We start from the raw sequence: 25,639 nt of genomic DNA, 5'->3' as shown, positions 1-25,639 counted from the left end.
AGCACAGATGAATTCTAAATTGTGGACTGAAAATAATGTGTTCAGAGAAAACTGCCAAAGTATATGCCTTGGGTATTGAGAAGGAGTTTGAAGTAAAGCAGTGAGGATTTATTTTGCATTACTTGGTGACTTCTTAACATATAGCAGAGAGGGATCAAGACATGAGATTTGTGTCTGGGAAAGGGTAGGAGTTGCAGAAACTGAGGTTGTTCTCTGCTTCCACTTCCTTTACAGGATCTCAGTGGCAGAGCAGTGCCTGGGGAAGCAGCACATGAAGGGCTCTTCTTCTAGGCCAAAGTTGCATTGAATGCACCAATTTGAGTATGGGTTGATGCAGCTGAGATATTTTCCTGTCCTACAGGTCTGTTCACATGTGAGTGTGCTTGTTTTGCGCTGAAAGCCTGTCCAAAGGCTTCAGTTTAGATTAAACCTTTCTTGTACAGCACTTCAATCATAGAGGAATTGGTCTTGCCTTGATGCATTTGCAAGTGAAAAAACATTCCCAGCACAGAGGGAATCTCATCTAGAGTAACAGAATTTACAAATGTCAAGTGTTTTCAGCTGCTCCTTTGCATGTGGTGTACAAAGGATGAAAATTCTTGCTAGCTGGGTGTTTGGCATATTGAAATGTGGGCCAGAATTGATTTTTCAGGGAGGCGATTGATGGGCACTGTGGGTTTAACGGGGCTGTCGCTGCAGCACTGCCTCTGGATGCTGTTGCTACAGCAAAAGGCAGCATGGAGAGATGAACTAGGCTGGGCTCTCCATCACTGGCTGGAGGACAGGAAAACAAAAATAGCTGTCGATATAAACCACTGAAAAATGTAGCCGACACCAATGGAGGCGTTTGTCGTTTAGGAAAGTGTGAAATGCTGGGGTTTTCTGCTTTAAATAAAGTGCAGATAGGATAATATGTTCTGGGTAATAATGTGCACTGGTTATAGGAGATGAGAAACTGAAAATATGGATGTTTTTGTAGCTGTGAATGCCTTGGAGCATGGGGGAAACCCTGGCAGACACGTCTTCCTTTGTCAACACCAGTCTGCTTAGCCACCACCAGCGTTGTCATCCTGAGATTCCACCTTGCTGTTATTTTGAAGTGATTCGGCACAAGGAGGAAACCTCATACTTAGTCTTTAAATCATTCCAGGGAATGACCTAGGCTAGAAATGAAGAGTTGAAAGGTGCTGGGGCATGCTGTGCACTGCCATGTGCCATGACTCCCAGGAGGTGGCTGGTGCCTATCCAGACAGTGGACTTGAGGAGCTGCCTGCATGCAGTGGCTCCTGAGCTGGGCTTCAGGTTCCCCTGCCTTTGCTTTGTTTCATACATTGGCTTGTTTTGGGCTGTTAATCTCTATTTGGTGCCAATCTCGACCTTTTCTTCTGCAGGCTATGCAGTGTATAAAATTAAACTTGCTGTTAGGGCGAAGGGAGAAGCAGTTCCTGTGGGCCACCAGTGTCACCAGTAAGCAGGTAGAAACTTGCCATGTAAAGGAAACTGCCAATTTACTTTTGCTTTTTCTCACCCTGAAAGAGGGAAGGATAAAGCTTACAGAAGAGTATTTCCAGGTGAGACATCTCCAAATAAATTCAGGTCCTTTTGATACTGGTTTTAATTTTTCTCACCCTTTTTGATATGTAGTGTGTATAATGAACAGGCTGTTACTTTCTGTTCATGTAAACTAATGGAGTTGTTTATTGTATTAGAACAATAATTGCATATATACATGCATCTAATCAATACATATACATGCTTTTAGGTAAATGTGTTAATTGGTGTGACAACATTGTTTCCTTTATAGTAAACCATCTAGTTTATGATCTTCAACAGATATAATACAGATTTAGAAAGGCATTATGAAAGAAAATGCATTCCTTTTAAATTTGTTTAAAGAGATAAAGTGTTCAAGGCCCATTATGCATTAAGCAAAAATATTCTTCAGAGCTATTAGCTCATAACTCCAGGCAGCACGTCTCCTCTCCAGAGAGTCCTACTTATGAAAGCAGCATCGCTTGTGAGAGAGAAAATCACTGACTTGAAAAAGACTGGGTTATTTTGTCCAATCTGCCCTAGTTCAGAGCCTTTTCATCTTTGTGACTATTTAGCAGATCCAGAAGCATAACCCAGAGACTCATATCTGTGTTTTTGCTGAAGAAAATACCTCACCAGCAGTGTGAAAGAGGAGTGAGCACTCCAAACATGGCATGGGCATCTCTGGTTGTAGCAGCATGGGGTTTCTGGATGCTTTTTTGTAACACACCCCAACTAATAATTTGCTGATTTCAAGCTGCCATCTTCCCTTCTGCCCCAAGCAGTCTTGATTATGTTTTGTGACTTTCCTCACAGAATGTGTAAAATTACACTCTGGCTATTTCAGTGTCCATAGAGACAGCTTCCAAGTGTATCAGTGCAGCAGGATGGCTCCTTCCATGCAGTGCTGTGTCCACGAGATCCTCAGTGAAGGCCCCAGACCACTGCTGGGAATAGGTTATTGCATGGCCTTCTCTTACGTGCTGTGCAAAAGGTGGTCATTTTGTTTTCTCCATTCTCCCATTTGCTGGTAATCTTTTTCCAACATCTTTCCCTTTCCATGGGAAAAAAGAACCCCTCAGCTGGGAGAAGCTCTAATGGACTTGTAATGTCTTTTGAGGAGGTGCTGCTTGTCTTTCAGTTGGGGTATGTGGAAAGCTGTAGCAGGCATGACTTTAACATTAGAAATGGTAAATAAATAACTTCAGATTAAAAAAACCACCCCAAAACAACAGCAACAAACCCCCTTGGAATCCTTCATTTTTTTTCTGATGACTTCTAAGTAAATGGTGCCTTAAGGAGTGTCTTGAGCAGTAAAGATAAGAACCTCAATTTACAGTTTTCTACTTCATAGAATCACAGAATGGCTTAGGTTGGAAGGGACCTTAGAGATCACGTATTCCAACCTCTGTGCAATGGGCAGGGACACCTCTCAACTAGACTTGGTTGCTTGAGAATTTGTCCAACACCTCCAGGGAGAAGGCATCCACAGCCACTCTGGGCAACCTATTTCAGAGTCTCACCACCCTCATACTGAAGAACTTCTTCTTAAGATCCAGTCTAAACCTACTCTCCTTCATTGTAAAACCATTCCTTGCTGCTATTGCGAGACACCCTTATGAAGAGTCCCTCTCCAGCTTTCCTGTAGGATCTCTTCTGATATTGGATGGCAGCTATAAGGTCCTTGCAGAGTCTTCTCTTCTCTAGGCTGAATTACCTCAGCTCACTCAGCCTGTCCTCACAACAGAGGTGCTCCAGCCTTTGAATCATTCTTGGGACTCACTCCAGCAGTTATCAAACAGAAACAAAAAAAAAAAAAGAAACAGAAGAAGTCTCGATATATTTTTTTTTCTTTCCCCCCAATATCTTTTGATTACTAACAACGATGACACTTCTTGGCATTGCCGGTTTTATAAGTTGGCTTATTGCGCTGCTCGCAACTCTCAGCCTTTGTTTTATTTAGCTGTGGTTTTTAATTTCCTGCTTGTGGCAGGGTACGTGTTTGTCAAACGCTCTGCAGCTCGCATCGTGTGGCTTGCGCCTTTCCGCCGGCAGTCCCTGGGTCACGGCGGCGTTTGCTGTGCAGAGGGTTGGCTGTGCAAGTTGGCAGCACGTGGCTGTATTCCGTATAACCTGCAGCAGCTCCTGTCAGCTCCTGTGCAACTTTGAGCCTGATGTTTGCAGCGGTCATAAATCAGTGTTTAGTTTTGTTGGAACTTGGGAGGAAGCTTTTTAATCAAAAACGTGGCCTTGCTAATGCCTTCTTGCCGTAGGGTTAATTTGATTCCAGAACTAAGGTGTTAATGTAATTTTTGGAATGCAGTTGATTTATTTATTTAGAGGAAAGAAGAGTGTTGGGAATTTATTTATTTATTTAGAGGAAAGAAGAGTGTTGGGAATTTATTTATTTATTTAGAGGAAAGAAGAGTGTTGGGGATTTATTTATTTATTTAGAGGGAAGAAGAGTGTTGGGAATTTATTTATTTATTTATTTAGAGGGAAGAAGAGTGTTGGGAATTTATTTATTTATTTATTTAGAGGGAAGAAGAGTGTTGGGAATTTATTTATTTATTTATTTAGAGGGAAGAAGAGTGTTGGGAATTTATTTATTTATTTAGAGGAAAGAAGAGTGTTGGGGATTTATTTATTTATTTAGAGGGAAGAAGAGTGTTGGGGATTTATTTATTTATTTAGAGGGAAGAAGAGTGTTGGGGATTTATTTATTTATTTAGAGGGAAGAAGAGTGTTGGGAATTTATTTATTTATTTATTTAGAGGAAAGAAGAGTGTTGGGAATTTATTTATTTATTTATTTAGAGGAAAGAAGAGTGTTGGGAATTTATTTATTTATTTAGAGGAAAGAAGAGTGTTGGGAATTTATTTATTTACTTAGAGGAAAGAAGAGTTCTGGGAAGACCCTTAAGGCAGCCTGAGACAATGGCACAGAGACTGTTGGGGCACTAGCTCGTAACTTAGACTTTCAGAACTGATAATGGGAACTCCACTGGTGTTCCAACACGTTTTTTTGTTGCACGATGTTTATGTGATTCACAGTACCTTGCTTGCAGTTCATTCTGCATAGGTTCCCTGGTTATAAAGGTGGAATCTGGCAACTATATTGGAACAAGCCGAGTGATGCCTTTGGCTGGGAGGGGGATGAGAGTTAAAAGAGTACAGCAAAGATTCTACCCACTGCAATATTTGAAGATCTCTACTGAATATTCTTTTAAATTATTTTTTTCTTTTGTAACACGCAAAAAATGTTTCATCATCCAGTCATCTGATTCTGCATTCAGAGAAATCCTCATGGATTTCACACCTCACCTAGGTGTTAAAACTCCTGAGATTTCTTCTTGTGCGTTAACGCTGTCTCTGGACAGTGCTTGTGCACCGTGTGCATCTAGGTGGCCACAGCATTTATGCAGACGTGGTGTGTGGGGTGGCTTTTGGTGTGTTTTAATTCTCTCTGGGGAATGCATATTGCAGATAAAAGCTCACATACCCTAAAGGAATGGACAAGTAATATTCATTAATGTGCCTTGTCATTTATTTTGTCCTATTTGCCAAGGAGATTTCAGCATGGAGTTGTCAATTACTTTTGGTGTATTTGGTTGTTAATGAGCCTTTTTGTTGTTTGAGACTAATCAGCACCATTAGACCTGAGTCTAAGCATCTTGCAAGTTGCTTGGAGTTAAAATGTAAGTCTCTCCTAGTAGGGTAAAGCATAGAGACTTGTGCCTAATTTTATTGAAGAAGCCTGGCAGATCAGGTGGGCGTTTTGGCTGTGTTCAGCCAGCCATTAAGCAAAATTAATCTTCAGGTAAAAGGGAAGGAGGATGGTGGACAAAGTATGTGAGGTCTAGCATTTTTGGGGTGGCCCCATGGTACGATGGATTCATTTCTCCTTGGCTTAGAAACAGGCTGTTCCTCGACAGTTCAGGGATTGACATGATTTACCTGGGAACTGACATCATTCACCTGGACCTGAGCAAAGCCTTTGATGCTGTCCCACACCAAATCCTGGTCTCCAAGCTGGTGCAGTCTGGGTTTGATGGATGGACCATTCGGTGGAAAAAACTGGCTTGACGGCTGCACCCAAGGGTGCAGCTGTCAATGGGTCCATGTCCTAGTGGAGGCAGTGACAAGTGGGGCCCCTCAGGGATCAGTCCTGGGACCAGTCTTGTTCAACATCTTTGCTGGTGACATGGACAGTGGCATTGAGTGCACCCTCAGCAAGTTTGCTGATGACACCAAGCTGTGTGGTGCAGCAGACACGCTGGAGGGAAGGGATCCATCCAGAGGGACCTTGACAGGCTGGAGGGGTGGGCACAAGCCAACCTCATGAGGTTCAACAAGACCAAGTGCAGGGTCCTGCATCTGGGTTTGGGCAATCACAAGCACCGATATAGGCTGGACGTGGCACTTGGTGCCATGGTTTAGATAGTCATGAGGTTTAGGGTGACAGGTTGGACTCGATGATCTTTGAGGTCTCTTCCAGCCTTCTTGATTCTATGATTCTATGGGTGGTGACTGGCTTGAGATCAGCCCTGAAGAAAAGGATTTGGAGGTGCTGGTGGATGAGAAGCTCAATATGAGCCACCAGTGTGCACTTGCAGCCTGGAAAGCCAACCACATCCTGGGCTGCATCAAGAGAAGTGTGGTCAGCAGGTTGAGGACCCCGCTTGGCAGTACTGCATCCAGTTCTGGAGCTCCTAGTACAAGAAGGATCTAGATGTGCTGGAGTGTGTCCAGAGAAGGGCCGTGAGGATGATCGGAGGGCTGGAGCACCTCTCCTATGAAGATAGACGTGAGAGAGTTGGAGCTATTCAGTCTGGAGAAGAGAAGGCTCTGAAGAGACCTTATTGCAGCCTTCCAGTATCTGAAGGGGGCCTACAAGAAAGGTGAGGAGGAACTTTTTAGGGTGTCAGGTAGTGATAGGACTAGGGGGAATGGAGCAAAAATAGAAATGGGTAGATTCGGATTGGAAGTTATGGAGAAATTTTTCCCCATGAGGGTGGTGAGACACTGGAACAGGTTGCCCAGGGAGGTGGTACAAGCCCTATCCCTGGAGGTTTTTAAGGTCAGGCTGGATGTGGCTCTGAGCAACTTGCTCTAGTGTGAGGTGTCCCTGCCCATGGTGGGTGGTTGGAACTAGATGATCCTTGAGGTCCCTTCCAACCCTAAGAACTCTATGATTAGAAATACTGGTTTCAAAATGTGCTATTCTCATATTACTGAGTTTAATGCAATTTCAAATGCTTTTATTATAACAAATCTATATTACTAATATTATCTAATATTGCTATGTTAGATAGACATGAAAAAACTGTTCCATTGTGGTAAAGCAGTAAGAGAAAACAGTAGGTGTTACATGAGCATTTCAGTTTGTGTTAACCTCCTTTTTGCAATAGAACAGGAAAAAAAAAAGAGTGTGAGGGAGAAGTTGATTGTGCCTTTCTTGTGGCTTTGGTGAGGTTTTCCCCTGCCAGAGCTTTTCATGGATTTCCATTGTCAGGGTGAATCAAAGCAGGTGCTGAGTTTAGGTGTTGGGAGCTGTCTTCCCTGTGAGTCATGGTGTCTCTCCCTGAGGTTCCTACTAAAGCTGGTTTCTGTGAGCAGTTCCATGAGTCACTTTTACTTTCATCAACAACAGGAACAACTACTGACAATGTGTAAAACAGACTGGGTTTCTCCTAGCCAGTAACAGATATCCACAGGAGTCTTTGGTTTATGAGAAGTGCAATAGTTTGGAGACTGAGGATTTTGCACCATTTGAAGTGCACACAAATGATCCTGGTGGGAAATTGTCTCAGCATCTGGGTCCCACACATGTGAGTGTACTGAAATGCCTGATCTGAGCAGTGGAAGAGAACAATGTGGAGAGCAAAAGGAATTCTGGCAGCAGAAGAGCCTGAGTTTGACAGTAAGTCAAACTCCTGCTGGAAGTGTGCAGGATGACACCCATATGACCTCACGTACGAAAATTGGAGGTGCTTGGAGTGTGGCTTAGAAGTGCATGGCAGCATACTGCTTGTGGCATCCTACATAACATCTCTTTGTGCTTCTGAGGTCTTGTGCCTTTTCAGTTTTGTAGCACTTGCTTTCTATTGCCATCAAGATGTCTTTCTTTAATTCAGACCATCTTCTCTAATGTCCAGCTATACAGCCAGCTGTTAAAATAGTACAACGTGTTAGGAGAAGAGAATCTGGAAGCAAGCTGGAGAGCCTCATTTAAGGGAGCCTGCTTTTGGGGATGGTTATCAAACTTGGGTAGCAGCCTGGGCTTACATCATGAATCATGTTCAGCAAGAAGGTCAGGTACTCAGCAGCTTTCTTGGCCTTCAGTGGTTGTGAAGTGGTACAAGTTGTGCTTTTCCATTTGGCAAGCAAGGTTTTCTGAGAAAACCTGAGTTACAGTACTTGTCTCCCTTACCTGCTGAAGGGTCTGGCTCTGAGTTAATGGTACAAGGCTGGAAACGGCTGCCAGATGTGTGTGCTGGTGATCAATACAAGAAAATGTTAAATACACTGTTGGAACAGAACTTCTGTGTACTGAAATCTGCCTAAAACCAAAACAAGACCCTCCATAATCCTGGAAGGATCTGCGACAGTTCTGGTGTTTGGACTCCATTGATGAACTGCTACCAAAATTCAAAAAGTAGATTAAAGCCTTTGGGTTTTCTGGCTTTCTGACAAGGAGCATAAAGGCCTGTTCTCACTGTCACTGCTATCATGACAGCATAAGAAATCTTTTGCCATCCTCCTCTCATGCAAGTGCAGATAGACACACTCTTACATATCTAACTGGCTTTTGTGGTTTCCTTCCAGTGCTCTCTGTACAAAGGGATGCATCATCTTAATGACTTTAGAACAGTTTTAGTTTAAGTATTTTGAAGTAAGACAGAATCTTTTGATGAATGGCTCCACATTATTATCTTTACTTAAAAATAAGCTTTCATCTTTGGCACTTCTGGGGGTTTGGTTTATTTTGAGAGTGAAGAGCCAGCTTTGAAGTTTGGAGTATGGTCACGTTGGGCACAGCTGTTTTGCACTGCATGCATCATTTTAATTGCAGTTTATTAGTGTATTTCCAGGATCATTTCAGAGTTTAACTGATGATGATGATTAAACAGTTGCCCTTTCCTGGGCACTGCCTCCATTGGCTATTTTGTTTTGAGCACACTGCATTAGTGCTTTGATAAAAGATCTTGATCTCTGGGTGTTGTTTTTGGAATGCTGCATGGCAGCTTCACCATGAATTTGGTACCTAAACCACTGGAGACTGACACTACTTGTTCCTTTCATGTAAACTATCCTTTCACATGGTGACAATATTGCAGCTTTTCCTTGCTGGTAGTAACCACTTTGTCTTGATGGTCTATTTTATGACTGCATGAAAATAACTTTGAACACCTTTTTTTTTTTTTTTTGTTTTTTTTAAACTTTTTATGTGTACTTACTTAAGATATGAGCAAAGCAAGGGAACTAAGCTTGTCTTTTTTCATTCTTGAGAGAGACTTCAAGTGGGCTAAGCATGACTTGTGGTTTAGGCTGCTAATAGCATGGGCAAATTGTCTCTGATCCTTAAAATGTTTGACCAAAAGGATTTTTTTACCAGTGAGCAACAGATTTTCTGCTGTTACAGTAGAAGGCTTGGATGCATGCCCTCTGTGCTTTGCAATGTGAAACCTTGAGCATGGTGTGGCTCTCTGTAGGCATCACTGCCCAGACCTGTCCTGTGCTCCAACCAGACACCTGTGCAATGCTGTGCCAGGAACACTGTGGCCATGGCTCTGCCCTTACAGACAGGCCAGCCCTGGCTCTATTTTTTTTCATGTCAGTCCTCTGCAGCTGCAATTAACCTTTAGCTAACAGTCCTCACTGAATGGGAGGAATTGGTAAGGACCTCTGGAGATCATCTGGTCCATCTCCCCCTGTTAAAGCAAGTTGTCATGCCTGGTTTCCCTGCTCATACTCTTTGGTTGGTTTTGCATTCGATTGGAAGCTTTCTCAGATTTCTGAGGAGTTTTTTTCCCGTGTTTGGGGTTTTCCTCTTTTGTAGAAGGAAGACTTGATGGATCACTCTGAAAGGGTGAAACTTGAGGCTTCACACTCTGACAGCCACCTGGGACTCAGCAGCTTCATCAAGTCCCCCTTTGCTTGCTGACGGTCCTGTTTCCATGTCTGTCTATTTATTTTCCTCAACTTAAAATTCTCCCCTTTTTCCTCTTCTCTTTCCAATTCTGCCATCCGCTCAAGCTGCAGCTTGTAAGGCGAGAAGACATCTGCCTAGTACTGAAATTGTAGATGATTGCTGTTGCCAGCAGTGTTCATGGAAGGGTCTGAACATCAGTTTCCTTTGCCTCTTTCTCTTTGCCCTCTCTTCATCTAGGAATTTTCCCTGAGTTAGCCTGCTCTCTGAAAGCATCAGTGTAATGGGTTGCTGAGTAATTAAGATCACTTACTTTTTCTGCTGTGGAAAGGCTCACAGCTGTGGAGACAACCTGCCTTGGAAATAGTTTTGTGGACTATTCTTTCTTGGCTTGTATGGTAGCAAAATGCAGGGCTGGGGTAAGGAAGAAAACCTGTGTCATGTAACATACAGTTTGTTCCCTCTTTAACAAGACAACCCTCTTCCCTGCTTGGTATCTTGTTATCTTGAACATAGTGTCCTGTGAACATGTGGGCAGGAGCTGGAATCTTCTCTGAAGCTGTAGAAGAGCCAGGCTATCTTTCAGCTCGATTTCTTCCTGAGAGTTCATTCAAATGGAGAGAAGTGAAAATTAAACAAGTTATTGAACCTTCTCTTCTACCTTTAAAATGTGCTTTGTAGCTCTCCTCCTGCTGACAATTGCTGATAATTTCAAAGCTTTTTTTCTTTCCTTGCTTCATGTTTGTATCATCAATCAGTTTTAAAATCCAGTGAAATATTAGTTTTGATTAAAGTGGCGTTATATCAGTGAATTTGTAGCTATCAAACCTGAATTCATGTGTTCTGAATAGCCTGTGATTGTGAAATGGCTGGGTGCCAGCAGCACCTCTCCTGCTGAATGCCAAGGGAGTCCTGTGGAGTTTGCTTCTTTCAGTGTGCTGAAGTTTGTGGGATCTGTCTCAGCAGATTAAGCAGCCTGCATTGATAATACTGATCTCCTGTAGGAATATTTATCTGTGATTCTGGAATATACTGGCTCTACCTTATTCATGTACCAAGAAGGATGGAAAGTTTTATTCACTTTTGATAAAAGGCTACATTAAAACTCTAAAAAAAAAAAAAAAAACCAACCAGGTGGCTAGTAGCATTTTGCAGAATGGCTCTTGAAGAGTCTGTTGGTTGAACGTAATATTCCAGAGTTAAGTTTAATGTTTGGACTATGCTAATTTCTTGAGGACAGTCACCTTTTCAGATGGATAGCACCCTGCAGATGGTGGCAGATTGCACCCTCCTCCACTCTCGCCAGGAGTGTGTGCTCACTGACAGAATAAAAGCAGTAAGGACGAAGCTGTCCATAAGAGCTGATGAATCTCTTGCCTTTAAAACTGAAGTGCTTCGTGCCAGGGAAAATATCTATGAATATATTTATAGTAATAAACAGCATAGTCTTGGCTCCTTCGTTGCAAGCAGGGAAATTGCTGTTCCACCAAGTCTGTGAAAGTGGAGTCTACTTTTAGATGCTTCAAAATGGTAGTCTTTTTCTCCAGGATTTAAAAATATCTGAGGTCCAAATTTTAGGAATCTGTACATAACTGACATTAAGATATTATGTATGGACTATCTAAAGGTGGCAGATAATGCCTGGTGGTATATCAGGAAAGGAAGACTGGGACAACCTTCCTCCTGCCTGATGTTGCTAGTTGTTGACTTTCCATCCCATAGGGCTGGGATAATCACTGAATCACAGAATGGTTTGGGCTGGAAGGGACCTTAAAGATCTCGTTGTTCCAATTCCCCTACCATGGGCAAGGAGACACCTTCCAGTAGATCAGGTTGCTCAAAGCCCCTTCCAACCTGGCCTTGAACACTTCAAGTGGGAGTAATGGGGAAGTGCTGTCAAAGTACCAGGTTGGTTCTGCATACAGCACCTCATCTGAGATCAGAACATAGTGGAATCCTGCAGGCCCTGCCCTGAAACTCCCAGCACTCTGGGGACACAAGGACACAATGATATCTCTTACTCTCCATGTGAAGGAATCTCTGAGCTGTCCTGTTGGGGCTTGAGGTAATGCTAGGAGGGAGAAAGTATTGGATGGCTACCACCAAATGCCTTCTGATATTGGCTGCAGAAGAGAGACTGCGGGAAACGATTGGGTAAGGTAAGCCTAAAATAGAGGCAGATCTTTGACATCGTGCTGTCCTGGCACGGCATGCCTACCAGTGTATGGAATCAGATAGCAGTCTTTTCTGACTGTAATTGGAGTAGTAAAACTGTTGGGCTTTCAAATTCACCAATGACTGTGTGCAAGAGATTGCCCACAGGAGGCGCTGAAGCTCTCAAATGGAAGCTGAGCCAGCTCATACCTTAGGAATCGCAGCACATTTGGGAACGGTCGGGACAGTGGTGTTCAGTACATCTTTGTGGTGAGCTGTGTGCTACACAGGTGTTTGGTGTTGCATGGGAGCAGGTGTATTTCTTGAATTTTCATCTTGACTGAATAACCTCTCGGACCATCAAGGTGTGACAAGGGAATCAGGTATAGGACAGTTATTTTGCTCTAAGTGTGTGCTTGAGCTTATCTGTAATTTGACTTTGTTATTTTCTGTGTACCAAAGTAGCTGATTTTGAAACTTTTTACAGAGGAATGGAATAAAAGCCAACATTAAATACAGATATTTTGGGCTCAAAAGGAAAAAAAAAAAACACAACAAAAGTGTACTATAAATGGTATTTCTTTAACATGGTGATTCTTCTCTTCGTATTTTATATTTTTTTTTAACTCAATACTTTGTCTATTTAGGGAATGATTGAAGGGCTGGCTGCAGAGGGTTCTGACTTTCCTTGCCCAAAGTGAGGAGCAGGTCTACTGAAACATCCTTTTTGCTGGAATCCTGTCAGACCATTTTCACTGAGTTTAATTTCTTTGATCTAATGGATAGGTTGCCACAGACCTTAAATTACAATCATTTACATATAAAGGATTATTACTGAGGATTTCCAGAATGACATCTCTTTCAAATTCTGTGCAGATGAAGTAATCTCAGAGTCTGCTGAAAATTGTCTTGTTTAGTAGGAGTCATGTTATCCTCCCACTGCAAACAATTAAGGAAAACAATGGCAGAACACAAGGCTTTTATAGTTTGGCATTTGTTAAGTAGTGTATTGGAGATTATTCTGTGAACACCTTGAAGACCATGTTTCCTGTTTTGACACATTTTAGGTATTTGACTTCTAGGATAACTTCCTAATAATACATCAAAGGTTCCTTTTCTTACCTGTTGTTGAGTGTTGCTTTTATTGTGATGCTAACCGACGTGGCATCTGCTGGATTATCTTTTCTAGGTTCTGGATAGGAAAGTAGTTTGAAACTCATAGATGTTACATCTGAGTATCTTCTGACTCTTGTCACATATTCCTGTGGATTATAATGTTGAAATCCATCATAACTCTTCCTTGCAAGGTCCTGAGTGCTGTGGTCTGCTGGTGGCTACAGTGGAATGCTTCACCTAACAGATGCACATACAAATATCTCTAGAGCAATTGGATTTGTCAAGGGCATGGAGGAGGTTTGTGATTCATATATTTGAACCTCTTCTGTAACTGAGATGGACATCAAATTGACCTAATTTTTACTGTATCAAAAATAGGAAGTCAGAATAATGGGAAATTAAATACATGCTGGTGCTGTATATGCTTTGTATCAGTCACTTGCAATGGAAGGTGGCTTGGATGCTAGATGTAGTGGTAATAATTATAAAACACAAAACAACCCCATATAAATAGGATTGGATTAGCTTTTGTCTAAACAAGTGTTTTCTTGATTAAACTTACAGGCCAAAACCTCACATATTTGCAACCCAACTCCAATATGTATTTTTGTTATTGTCTCCCTTTCTCCTATCCCCAGTTCTGCCTGTAGACATCTGCAGCATTTTATTTTTACCACCCACCTTTAAAGTATGAGTAAATAGTGCTTAAATGCTACATTTGTTTTTGTTGAATTCTACAGGCTGTTGCGGTGCACTGGATTTTTATAGCAGTTGATTTCAGTTGCAACCTAAATTGTTTTTTCGACTTGATAGCTGCTGTAAATCTCAAAGAAGGGAAGAGAAGGATGCTGTCATTTTGTTAGGCTGCTTCTCTTTCGGATGCATAGTGCATCTTCCAGCTCTCTGGGCTAATTAAAATGCCATTACAGTACATGTGGTGCTACAATACAGTCTAGGGAGACTTCCAAAAATAGATCCTTGAGTGCAGACAAATTAGAGAGGAAATATGCACTGAGCATTTTCTCATAGGTTTAAAGAGAAATAATCTATTTGCTGCCTTAATTGCTTTCTTGTAAATGTTGAAGACTTTTTTTTTTTTCTCTCTGCCTGTAAATTTCAAACAGACAAATAAATAATATGTCTATGATAATTACTATTCTAATTACTAATATTTTAACTTGTTGTTACACACCATAGCCGTTAACATGCAAATCCGGATGTTTTAAAGGACTGCTTAACAGTCAGGGGTGGAGACTTTCATTCCTTAGCAATCCTTTCTTAGCTGCCTGGTATCCCAAGGCTACGAGGTTAGTGCATGGTCTGATTTTAGAAATACAACAGTCTAGTTGACCAAAACCACCCACTCACCCACCCCAAATCCTGTCAGGCAGTAATGCAGATAAATACTGTTTGCACACTGGACAGCAGAACAACCCAATTCGTGTACAAAATGCAACTGCAGTACGTATATACTGATGATGGGGAAAAAAATATAGGTGTTTCTGGGCCTGGAAGAGGGCCATGAAATTGCCCTGGGCTTACATGTATAAGGGAGACAGCACATAACTCCTTGGGCAGTGCCAGTAAGAGTGAGGAGCTCTCGCTTCTCGTAGTCTTCACCTCCCTCCTAAGTTGCTGGCAGCAGCCTGATGACAAGGCATGAGGCTAGTGCTGGATTTTAGACCACTAGTATCCTTCATTAGGGAAGGAGCTGAGGGAAGGGGAAGGAGAGAAGGACAACAGCTCATGTTGGCAGGAGCCATGCAGAGGATCAGCTGTTTGGAGTGTAGCAAATGCAGGCTGGATGGGGTTGTTTCAAAGCTTGCTTCAGGACTGCGTTCAATCCAGTTGCAGAATCACAGAATGATCCCCCAGACACGAGTCCCTATGGAGTATGTTAGGTGAATTGGAGAGTGTTTTAGGTCAAGTTTGAGGTGTATCCCCACAAAAAATCTGGTCTGTATGCTCAGACTGCTCCATGATGTAACTGAAAATACAGGATGTGGAAAAGTATGGGAAGTGGGGCGTCTGGGGGCTTGCTCCAAGAGCCTGTTTCCAACACAGAGTGAAAGATGATCCCACTGATGTTCCTTTCTGTACAGGCTTTGAAGATAACCCTGGTCAAGCACACACTAGCTCATCTCTTCAGTGAAGAAATCTGTGAGGCTGGTTCTGTCTTTGAACTTTTCTGTGAAGTGTTGTGTTGTTATCTAAGGGTCTTTCAGTAGTACTGTGAAGCAGATAAGGAGATGGTGTGGTTGAAGAGTAGGGAATTGGATCTGTCTTTGTGGGACAAATTCACAATTGTTTTATTAGAAAGCAGTGAGGAGAAAAGGTAATTGTTTGCTTGGTGACAACTGCAAATTCAGGAGTCATAGATCCAGAAACATCCCCTTTCTTTCTGTCCGTAGTGAAAGCTTAGTTTTAAATATGGATGCCCACTCTTGAAAGGATGTGCTTGGGATAGTCTCTCTGAAGATATTTGTCCAGGGCTTACTGTCAGCTGCCTTGTTTTGCCTGAGGCTTTTTATCGATTGGGCACTGAAAAATTACAGCTTCTTTCTATTTTGGCTTGGAAAGCATGGGGGCAAGCTTTTAAGATGTATCTTCCTGGGGAAAAAATAGCCAAAATAATCTGGTAACTGCCTGTGAGTGGTTTGCAAAGAAACAGTTATCACATTCATCACCTGTCACTTGGACTATTGCAGGTGTGTTACTGCTCAGCAGCTTTCTTCTGCACTCCTTTTTCTTATCTAGGAAGTGGAAATATCTAAACAAAAACTCTCATTTCCTACCCTATTACTGGGAACAGTGGAGTCCATCAGAGATTTTGTGATTTCTGTGCCAAGCCCACCCCAAAACTAGCTTAGAAAGGAACCTGAAGCTGTGAACAGTTAGTGGCAATAGCTGCCTCATGTGGAAGATGTGGACTGGCATTTCAGGGGCAAGGTTTTAGGACTTGTTGCTTACAGAAGACATAATTCCTTACTATGTCAGAAATAGCCAGTTGCTCCTGTGCAGTGAAGCATTGTCCAGAAAGTATATGACTGAAGGCCAGAAATATATTTGGTCAAGAGGTCTCGACCTCTCTGTGTTAGCAGACAGTTGCTCCTCCTTGGGGCTGCTGTATCATCTACCCTCAACTGAGAACAGGGTGATGCTGGAAAAGATACTGAGTTCTGCAGACATCTATCTCATGAAAAAAGCAAAACAAACAAAACAAACCTGTTCTTAGGGGTTTCCCCTTGATTGCCTACAATACATCTTCTGGCATTGAATCTAAAACCAAAGGCAGCATTTTGGCCACAGAGACTACCACATCCCTGAGTAATGACCTCCCATGCCTTGCATATATGCTTGCAAATGCAACCTGGAGCAAGCTTTTATCTTCTGCATCATTGCTAAACAGTGGATGCTCAGTTTTATAAAGTCCTTTGGCTTTTCTTCACTGTATCCTTGCTTTGCCAGGTATTTCTCATTTGTACATTTGATTATTATATTATCATCATCATCATCAGTGAGGTGGTAGGGTTTTACTCATTTCTGATTGAACCTTGCATTCATCCATTTTCCAACTGTTGCTCAGTTCTGCATCTTGTTCCTGAAGTGGAGTCTTCATGGTGCAAGGGCACACCTGAGTTTTAAATGCACCTTTACTGCTCTTACCAGTAAATTCTGACCCGGATGGATATAAATGCTGGATATAATAGATCCACAAGCAGATGATGCCTGAGTGAGCTTTTTAAAATGGATCTGTGCTTGGTTTAGAGTGATTCATACAGAGCTGATTTTCTTACTGATGAGAGACCCCATGTAGCCTGTCAGTGGATTGTTGTTTGGGTTTGGGGTTGCTGTTGTTTAGGGTTGTTTTGTGTTTGTCATCTTTTTTCTTTCCTTTGTTTTTCTTTTCTTTTTAAACAAAAGTCCAGTAAACCCAAAACTTCTTTCATTCCAGGTTGCCAGCTAGATATACTGAGGAAAAACAAATAGTGTGCCTGCCTTCAACTTCAGCTTGATCCATCTGCCTTTCTTTTCTTGTTACTTGATTTATTTTTTTTTTTTGTTCCGCCTCTTGAAATTGTCCTTTCTGTCAAGAAATCAAGTCCTTGTCAATAATACCAATTTTCTGCACTTCTTCGTCCTGTCTTTCTTTCCTATCTTTCTTAAAATTTTACTTCTACAGCTCTGTAAGACTTTTTCTCTACTCTGAATGTCCTTTAAAGTTGATTGTTGGTTATTCATCAATTTACCCAAAGAGTTCAAGTAGACCATGATGATTTGCATCAGGTCAAAAATCTGAATACATGGGAAAGTATTTAAATAGTCTCTTTGTTCCTGGTTCTGCCCTGCATTTTTAAAACCATTGCAGTTAATTATAGTCAGGCTGCTTACAGTTTTTTTGCTCATTGAATACTTTGACCTTCTGTTTTTTGTTCATTATTTGCCCCTTTTTTTTTCAGTAATAAAGCTGTGCTTTCCTGTTCTTGTCTCTTTGCATTGCTGTGAATGTTGTTGTTGTTGCCCAGTTTTGCTGTTCCATCTTTTCTGCAGATTTTTATCAGTAGATGTTTCTGTCTTATTCTGGAGTGCACTGTAGCTGTTTTGTCCTTGTTTTGCTCTTTTCAACATCTTTAAATCCTGCAAGCTTGGCTACTTCCAAAGTATCCTGACTCTATTTTAAAATAACTTAATTCTTTGGGACAGACTATAATGAAAAATAAACTGAGTTCCCATCAGTGAATAATGGCTTCATCTTATTAATCAATGAATAGGAATACCTATCTGGAAGTTAAGCTACAGTAAATGTTATCTCACTTGAGCCATAAATCAGACAGACTGGTGTCTGCCTTCTTCCAGGCTTGATGGACAGTGCAGTTTATCTTTCCCTCTTAAGCATCTTGAACCAGACTATTGGCAGGCATGGTCTCATCACTGGCTGCCATTAGCTCTGGGACTAATCTGCCCTGTTCAGTCTTCCTAGTACAGTAGGGACAACCATTAGATTGATTCATGCAGAAACAAGTTGAAAGGACATTTTCTGGAGAATTATTTTAAAATAGCTTAAAATAGATTTTAGCTTGCATACAGCTCAAAAATATTTTGTAGGTAGTGGAATTTATCTTGGTACTATTCAAACCAGGGTTTGCGGCTCTAAGAGTCAAATTGTACTTGCATGGTTTGATCTCTTTTCACTTTTCTTGCCTGTCCGTGGTGGTAAGACAAACTTCTTTCTATCCCTGTCTGCTTTTTGGGGGCTGCAGAAGCAACCCTGTGATCCCTTCTAGACAATAACAGGGATAGAACTATGGAGCTGTGTGTGGTACAGACCACTCTTTATCTTGGAGCTTTCTAAGTGCTGGCATAAAGCATTGTGCTTTTCCCTTCTCACACAAAGGTCAATTATATGTTGATTGATTTAGGAGAGAGTCTCCAGTAATGGTGGTAAGAAAACACAGTGCAGCAGTAGCAGGAAACACACTTTTCTTGAGGCTGAGATCACCCCAAGTGACCAGTTTATCTTCAGTGTGATGGTGCAACACAATCTGTGAAGGAACATGGCTGAATATGTAAAACATTGTGGTGTTTGGTTTTGTTTTGTTTCGTTTTTTCCTCTTTTAAAGTTACATTGAGCACATAATCACAGCCTAGGACTCCAAACCCTTGAACTCTCAGTGGTCAGTTCTCAGGGTGTTTTTAACAGATAATTGTTTAACAGTTTTACATTGGTTTAGCTCATCTCTTTAAAGAAAGAATATAGCAAAGCAAGTGCTTCTGTGGGCAGCAGTATTGCTGAGCAAGGAGGAATCCTGGTTATATTTGGTGTATGGATTTTAGTATTTGAAGAAATTTTGTTGCAGTGCAGTTAGAATTTTAAAACCTTCCTTCAGACTGATGTAAGGGACTCTTCTGCTCTTTCTAGAAGGCTTAAGGGTTGATTTTTCCTTTTGGTCAGTATAGTGCTGGCAGTCAATATGATGGTTCATTAAATTCAATGTATTTTATATTTCCTAATAAACTGATTGCCTAGGCTCTTGAAATGAACTTTTTTGTTTGTTTGTTTCTTGTAGCATTTTTAGCTTGCTATAGGAAGCTGAGGAGACAAGAAGAAGGTTTAACTGCTTTGAGAGGCCAAGTTTGTTTGCTGGGGTTGTTTTTTGGTGGTGGTGGTTTTTTTGTTTGTTTTTGAGCTTAAAAGCTAATCTGACTCTGGATGTGCAGCAAAGTTTAGAGCCCAGAATGCTTGCCTTTTTTATCAAGTGAAGCTTATTGATGGTTCGTAGCATCACAGATTCACAGATTGCATCAGGTTGGAAGGGACCCTTAAAGGTCATCTTGTCCACCTCCCCGTGCAGTCGGCAGGGATACCAACTACATCAGGCTACCCAGGGCCGCATCAAGTCTGATTTTGAATGTCTTCAGTGATGGGACCTCAACCACATCCCTGGGCAACCTGTTCCAGTATTTTACTACTCTTATTGTAGAGTACCTCTTCCTTATTCCAACTTAAATCTACCCTGCTCTGATTTGAAACCACTGCCCCTCATCCTATTGCTACAAGGCCTTCTAAAAAGTCCTTCCCTAGCCTTCCTGTAGGTCCCCTTCAGATACTGAAATGTAGTTCTAAGGTCTCCCTAGAGCCTACTCCTCTCCAGGCTGAACAGCCACCATGAGTTTTGACGGATACTGTGCAACAACTGCAATCCAGAGCAAAAGAGGATTTTGGCATCCTAAGTAGCTCACCCAAAGTATCACTGTGCTGATTTGGGGGAATGTCCTGCAGTACCCTCACAACAGGCTGGAAAGTCTGATTACAGAGCAGAAGCTTCCTTTAAACATGTGCTGCTTCTGCAGTGAGACGTAGTCGCTGTATAGAATAAGCCTGAGATGTCTCTGAGGTTGTAGCTTTTTTTACTGCAGTGTGTGCAGTGAGCAAAGGAGGTGTGTTTATGGGGAGCAATAGAGTGGAAAGGCTTTGTTTGCAGCTACTTCAGTTTAAAAACCAACAACAACAACCACCAAACCAATCCTCCTAACTCCTCTAGATTCTAGAAAGTGAGTAAATGGAAATATCTTCAACATCCTTTTGCTTCTCGACATTTTATTAACTGTGGAGGTGGCAGAGATGCTTGCTCCTAGTGCAGGGCTACCGCCTGCAGCCACAGCATGAGGAGGGCGCTCTGGTGACACAGCCGTCATCGTTGGGTGCTTCAACCCACAATCTTGTGCTTTCACTGTTCCCCACTGAGAGGCAGAGGTGTGTTTGCAGGAGGAGTGAATGCAGGTGCCCAAGGCATGTCCCAGGCCATTTCATGGGGCTGGAGGGACCTGCCTGGCTGTGCAGGCTCCTCTTCAGCAGCCTGGAGATGATGCACCTTGTGGTACCTGCCTGCAAGTTGCATGAGAGAAGTTGGTCTGTTACCAGGAGCAAGTAGGGTGAAATGGTTATGTTCTGGACATGTCTACCCAAAGTGCTTCTAAAACAAACAAAAACCAACAAGAAGAGTCTCCTTACTGTAACTGGCTTCCACAAGTAGCATATTATTTGCTCTCTTGCAATTACTGGATGTGTTTGCATAGCATGGTGGATGTGAGGTAGCTTGTTCCTCAAGGGGAAGGCAAGTGATGTCCCAGCTTGTGTGTTTACATCTTATTATTTTAGCCTTTTAAAGATCTATAGGAGTAGCCTAGAAGATGTGCCTTATACCTCCTGATGAGCTGTCTCCTTTTCTCTCTCATGTTTTCAGTTTGTTTTGTTGTTGTTGTCGTCCTTTTTTTGTGTCTTTTTTTTTTCTTTGGGAGGAGGGGTGTGAGAGTTTTTTGTTTGTTTGTTTTTGAGGGGTTTTGGTGTGGTTTTTTGTTGTAGTTATTTTTATTGTCTTTTTTTTTTCATAAACGGATTTATTTTTTTAATCACTCAACAGAGCAAGTACAGAACCTATGGTCTTACATAGTTTGATTTCACTTCCAGTGTTTAAATTGTTGGTGCTTGAAAAGATGTTTTTAAAACATGGTTCTTTGATCAGTCTCTGATTCATTTTGAAGCACAAAGATTGAAGAGTGTTGGTTTGTGGTTTCTGTAAGTTAGTGGAAAAATGCAGGTAGTTTACTTCTTAGAATAATAATGAAACAGTCTTAATGATCCCACTAGCAAATGCTTTTGTTAGTGATCTCTGATGTGCTGGTGAAGCTGAAAAATTCACAAGAGTGAGGAAGAAAGTCCACAGACACCAAAATAAAAAGCCTGTATCAGTGTGGTTGGCATAGAAGCAGATTGCCTGCTTCATGCAGGTACCCAGCTGCAGTGCCTGCCTAGCTGTGTGAGCCTGCCCCAAGTGCACTGCTGACTCGTGCTGGGAATAGGTGAGCTCTGCTCAGTTGTTGTCTGCCAGCAGCTTTGTACTACTGGAGGTGTGGGTTTAATACATCACTTGTTGAAAACTGCTGGGTTTAGCATGGGGAAGGGCACCTTCACTCTACCCACCTCACTGCAAATGGGTGTTTTTGACAGAGCTGACCTGGATTTGCTTGCGGAGCACCTGGGCAGCTGGTCCAGAGCTCTGTTTTCTAGGTGGGTCTCTCTCCTTTGGAGGCATATCTTAATCTAAAGTAGCTTAGTGAAGAAACTGAAATTACTGCACTTCTCAGGAAAACGTGGCAATCCTAGGGCTGTGTGCTGTGCTCCCTTTCCCCAGCTGCTCTCTCTCCATCCTAGCCGTGGTGTGTGCTGGAGCGGGTATGTGTGCCGTGCTAGCTGGCCACTGGGGTGGCTGCTGCTTCGTTGCTAGGAGAGCCCAGCAGAGTGATATGTATGTATTTTAATTTCTTTTTTTTTAAGCCCTGGCAAGCTTGAAGAGATGAGTTTTGGGAGCTGTTTGTGGTGCCTGGTGTGTTCAGAGTAGAAATATAGTGAAGGCTTCAGCAACAAGTAAGGCTGCAGTTCGCCAGTGAATTAAAAGAGTACTGATGAGGGCTGAGATAGCAAATGCCTGTCTTCTAGAAAAAACAAGGCTGTAAAACCTGACATTTCAGTAACGAGGGAGGATCATATTCTTTTGCTATCCATTTATACTCTTTGATCTGCAGTGACCACTGGGTTGTGAATCTGAAGAAACTGAGTGGGTCCAGAGGATGCCACTGAAATTATCAGAGAGCCGGAACACATCTGTTATGAGGACAGGCTGAGAGTGGAGTTGTTCAGCCTGGAGAAGAGAATCTCTGGGGAGACCTTATTGCAGCCTTTCAGTATTTAAAGAGGGCCTATAATCAGGGCCTGTTGCAATAGGACAAGGGCTAAATGATTTTAAACTGAAAGAGGAAAGATGTAGACTAGATATAACAAAGAAATTTTTTACAGTAGTGCATGTTGCCCAGAGAAGTGGTAGAAGCCCTGTCCCAGGAAACAGTGAAGATCAGGTTGGACAGGGCTCTGAACAACCTAATCTAGTTGAAGATGCCCCTGCTCACTGCAGAGAGATTGGACTAAATGACCTTTAAAGGTTCCACCTTCCCACAGAACCATTCTATAATTCTGTGGCTGAATGTATTCAAAGTAGTGGTGTTTCGCTTCAGTCCTTCAATCCACTTGACTCCTGATTTATTGCTGTGTGTTGCTGCTTGTGCAGCTGAAGCTCAGCTGGCCAAGAGTCATCTCACCAACGCTGTAGGTTGGCAACTCTGGTATAGCAAGCCTAGCCACTCTCTTGGCTCTAGAAGTAATAAACCAAAAGCAAAAGAAAAAAATATAATGTGAATAATCTATTTTATGTGCTTGAGAAGGAGAACTCAGCATGGTTACAGTTTAATTTGTCATATTGCCTGAGGCTGCACTGATCTTTGGGTATGGTCACCGGAGGCAAATCCATGCAAGTGATGGAGAAAACCCAACTATACTTTCTCTTCACAAACCTGGAGTGGAAAAAATAGGGAGAACACCACAGTGTGATTTTTTTTTTTTCCTGGCATATTTTTTTAACATTCCACTTGCATCTTAACATTTTAATAGTACTGTCCTATTTTGACCAAGAGAGATGGAGTGTCTTCTTTGATGTCTCCAGACTGGGTTTGTCTTGATCATATCTGTGCTGCAGCACAGAGCACAGAAAGGCATTAGAGGAGAACAACCGAGACAGAACTGTCAAAGGTGGAGATATTTACAGTGAAACAAATGGGTTTAAGATAAGTTTGCTGTTTCCAAGTATTTGTAAACTAAGTATTGAAAACATAATTTAGACTTTTTTTGCTTCAACTTTTATTGAGGGAGGCAGATGGGTGGGGAAGGAGCAACTAGAAAATCTGGTCTGGCAGTCTGCAGCAGGAGGTATTGTGTTCTTCTGTTTTAACTCTACCTGAATGCAAGATACAATCTTTGAAATATTTTAAATAGAGAACTGCTTCAGCAGGATAGATTTCTGCATATCATTTACAAAATATGTTTTTACTGCCTTTCTGAAATCCAAACTTATGCAAAATGGGGCTTGTTATGCATGTCTATGCATTTTAATCTCCTGCAGTGATTTGTCAGGTTTCCTTAACATCTCCCTGGTATATTACAGCCATTCTTCAACTTGACTTCATAGGGCTGTGTTTCTGTCTTAACTCACACAGTTCCCTGAGCAAGGAATCAATTGCAATTGAGTTATGGTATGGTAAGCTTTATAAGCTGACTTGCTTGTTTCCATGGATTGGAATCAGTACCAGTTGTGGATTTAAAGACTGGGAAAACCTGAGTGCAATTTGGGATACAGGATCTCCTATTTTCTGCTTTAGCATGAGCAGTTTGTTACTTGGCTGTCCTCTTAATGTTCTTGTTTCTGTTGATTTGTGTTACTTGTGCTTCTGTTTCACTTTGATAATTGGGTAGTGATTTTTAAATTTTATATTTTTTTTTCTGCTTGGAATGTCTAAAAATAGTTCATGTAACCAAAGAGTTGATGTGATTTTATTTATTTATTTGCTTATATATTTATTTTCTCTTCCCAGATGGGCTTTCTGGCAGAGACCAGCCAGTAGAGCTGTTGAATCCACCTAGAGTGAACCACATGCCTAGTTCTGGTAAGAAGAAACTTTTATTAAATGTTGTTCCTATTCTGGGAATGCAGTAAAATATTCTGCAGCTCTGTCTTGCAAGTGGGAGAGCAGAATGCAAATGTAAAATGCTGGAACAAAGTGTGTTAGAACTTTTACATATCTACTTTCCCAGGCTGGGTGAAAGTGGGATTTGGGAGGGGAGGGAGAATGGAGCACAACAGCCTTAGGAGTCTAAATAGCTTAGCACTCACATTGGCAGGGGACTAAGGAGAGCCTAACCTGGCTGGAGCAGAACAAAACAGCACCTTGAAAGCCCTTTCACACCCTGAAAGGACCACTGCAAAGCAAAGTAGATGTTTGAGTTGCTGTTCCCATTAAGGAGCAATCTCCTTTTGTTGAAATGAGGAGCCAAACTCAGCCTGATCAAAGCATCTCATGCTGCGCTCTGGGCTGTTTGCTGTTCTTTCTTCTAATGATCCTGCCATGATGTCTCTTGGGTCTTGTCCTTCTCCTGTGAAGTAAGCACAGCAATCACAGTTGTTCACCCTGGAGACTGTCTGCTCCTCATAGAGCTGAGAGAGAGAAAGGTCTTACAGCTCCCAATTACAGCACTTCAAGTGGTGTAAACCAAAGTTTTGGTCACAATACCTAGGAGCAATCTGCTGCGGTCTTCATGTGAGCTCTTTCTCTTTTCTGAACATGTTTTGTTTCCAGATGCAAGCAGAGAGATATTTATGCTGTGGATGATAGGTTGTATGAAGCATTATCTGCTTTCCAAATAGGAGCTCAGGTTTTCTAAAAACTCAACTTTCCCTTCTCTGCTGCCTTCCAAAATGCCTTTAGGCCTTTTCATATTAAGGAAGAGATCTTGCAAAAGATCTAAGCGCTTCTGGTAATGCAAGCTGGAAAAATGTAGATGAAGCTTATTCAAAGCAACTTCAGTAGATTGGGGTTTCGGGGTGGGGGGGGGGGGCGAGGAGGAGAATGGGCTGTGACCTAGCCTAGATTTTTGTGGACTTAAATGCGTATCTGGGGAAGGAAGCTTTTTAAAGATGTATTCTTGCATTGGAAAGCAAGGAAGAGATCCTCGGTTACCAGGTATGAACATTTCGTTTTGGATTCTAAAAAAAAAAAAAAAATCTCTCTTCTTCCCTCTGTGTGCTCCCAACCTTGTCCATCAGGTAAGGAAGGTTATATTTTTCTAACCCTGAGAGGGATTCTCGTTTTAAGACTACTGTGGTAACGCAGGTCTTGCTTCCCTTTTCATATCTGTGTACTAGATAGAATTTTGGGCTCTGCACAAGAAGAGTCATAACCCTTTTTTCCTTTTATTTTTGTCAGTAGATCAATGACCAACACTGTGAATGTACACATCTGGTGCTGGGTAACAACTTCAATAACTTGATGGTAGAGTTCAGTGTGCTCTGAGTATTTTTCTCCAGATGAAAGGAGGATTTTTTTAAGGTGTTTTGGGCTTGTACAGGATTTATGGAGTTCTTATTGTTTGGACTTTATTGTAATGATTTTTAATAGATCACCAGTCAAAAATTAACAGCTAGACATCACTGGGGAGCTGTGCTCATGCTGAGGGGTTGGGATTGACAGATAGGCAATGACATCCCCTTGTTATGTGGCTTCTGCTACCATTTGAGCCCTT

General features: G+C 41.9%; 1 protein-coding gene across 1 annotated transcript in view; it reads left to right on the top strand.

The window, feature by feature from the left end:
- HDAC4 (histone deacetylase 4) overlaps window positions 1-25,639 on the top strand; it is a 193,990-nt gene that overhangs the window by 18,736 nt on the left and 149,615 nt on the right. Inside the window, exon 2 of the mRNA XM_054381416.1 lies at window positions 23,935-24,006. Coding sequence (XP_054237391.1) covers window positions 23,935-24,006 — 72 coding nt within the window. The remainder of the gene's footprint in view (window positions 1-23,934; window positions 24,007-25,639) is intronic.

Source organism: Indicator indicator, chromosome 5 (genome assembly GCF_027791375.1).
Source record: "Indicator indicator isolate 239-I01 chromosome 5, UM_Iind_1.1, whole genome shotgun sequence".
NCBI lineage: Eukaryota > Metazoa > Chordata > Aves > Piciformes > Indicatoridae > Indicator > Indicator indicator.
Note: the sequence above shows the minus strand (reverse complement) of the source record. Positions and strands in the feature narration are given on the sequence as shown.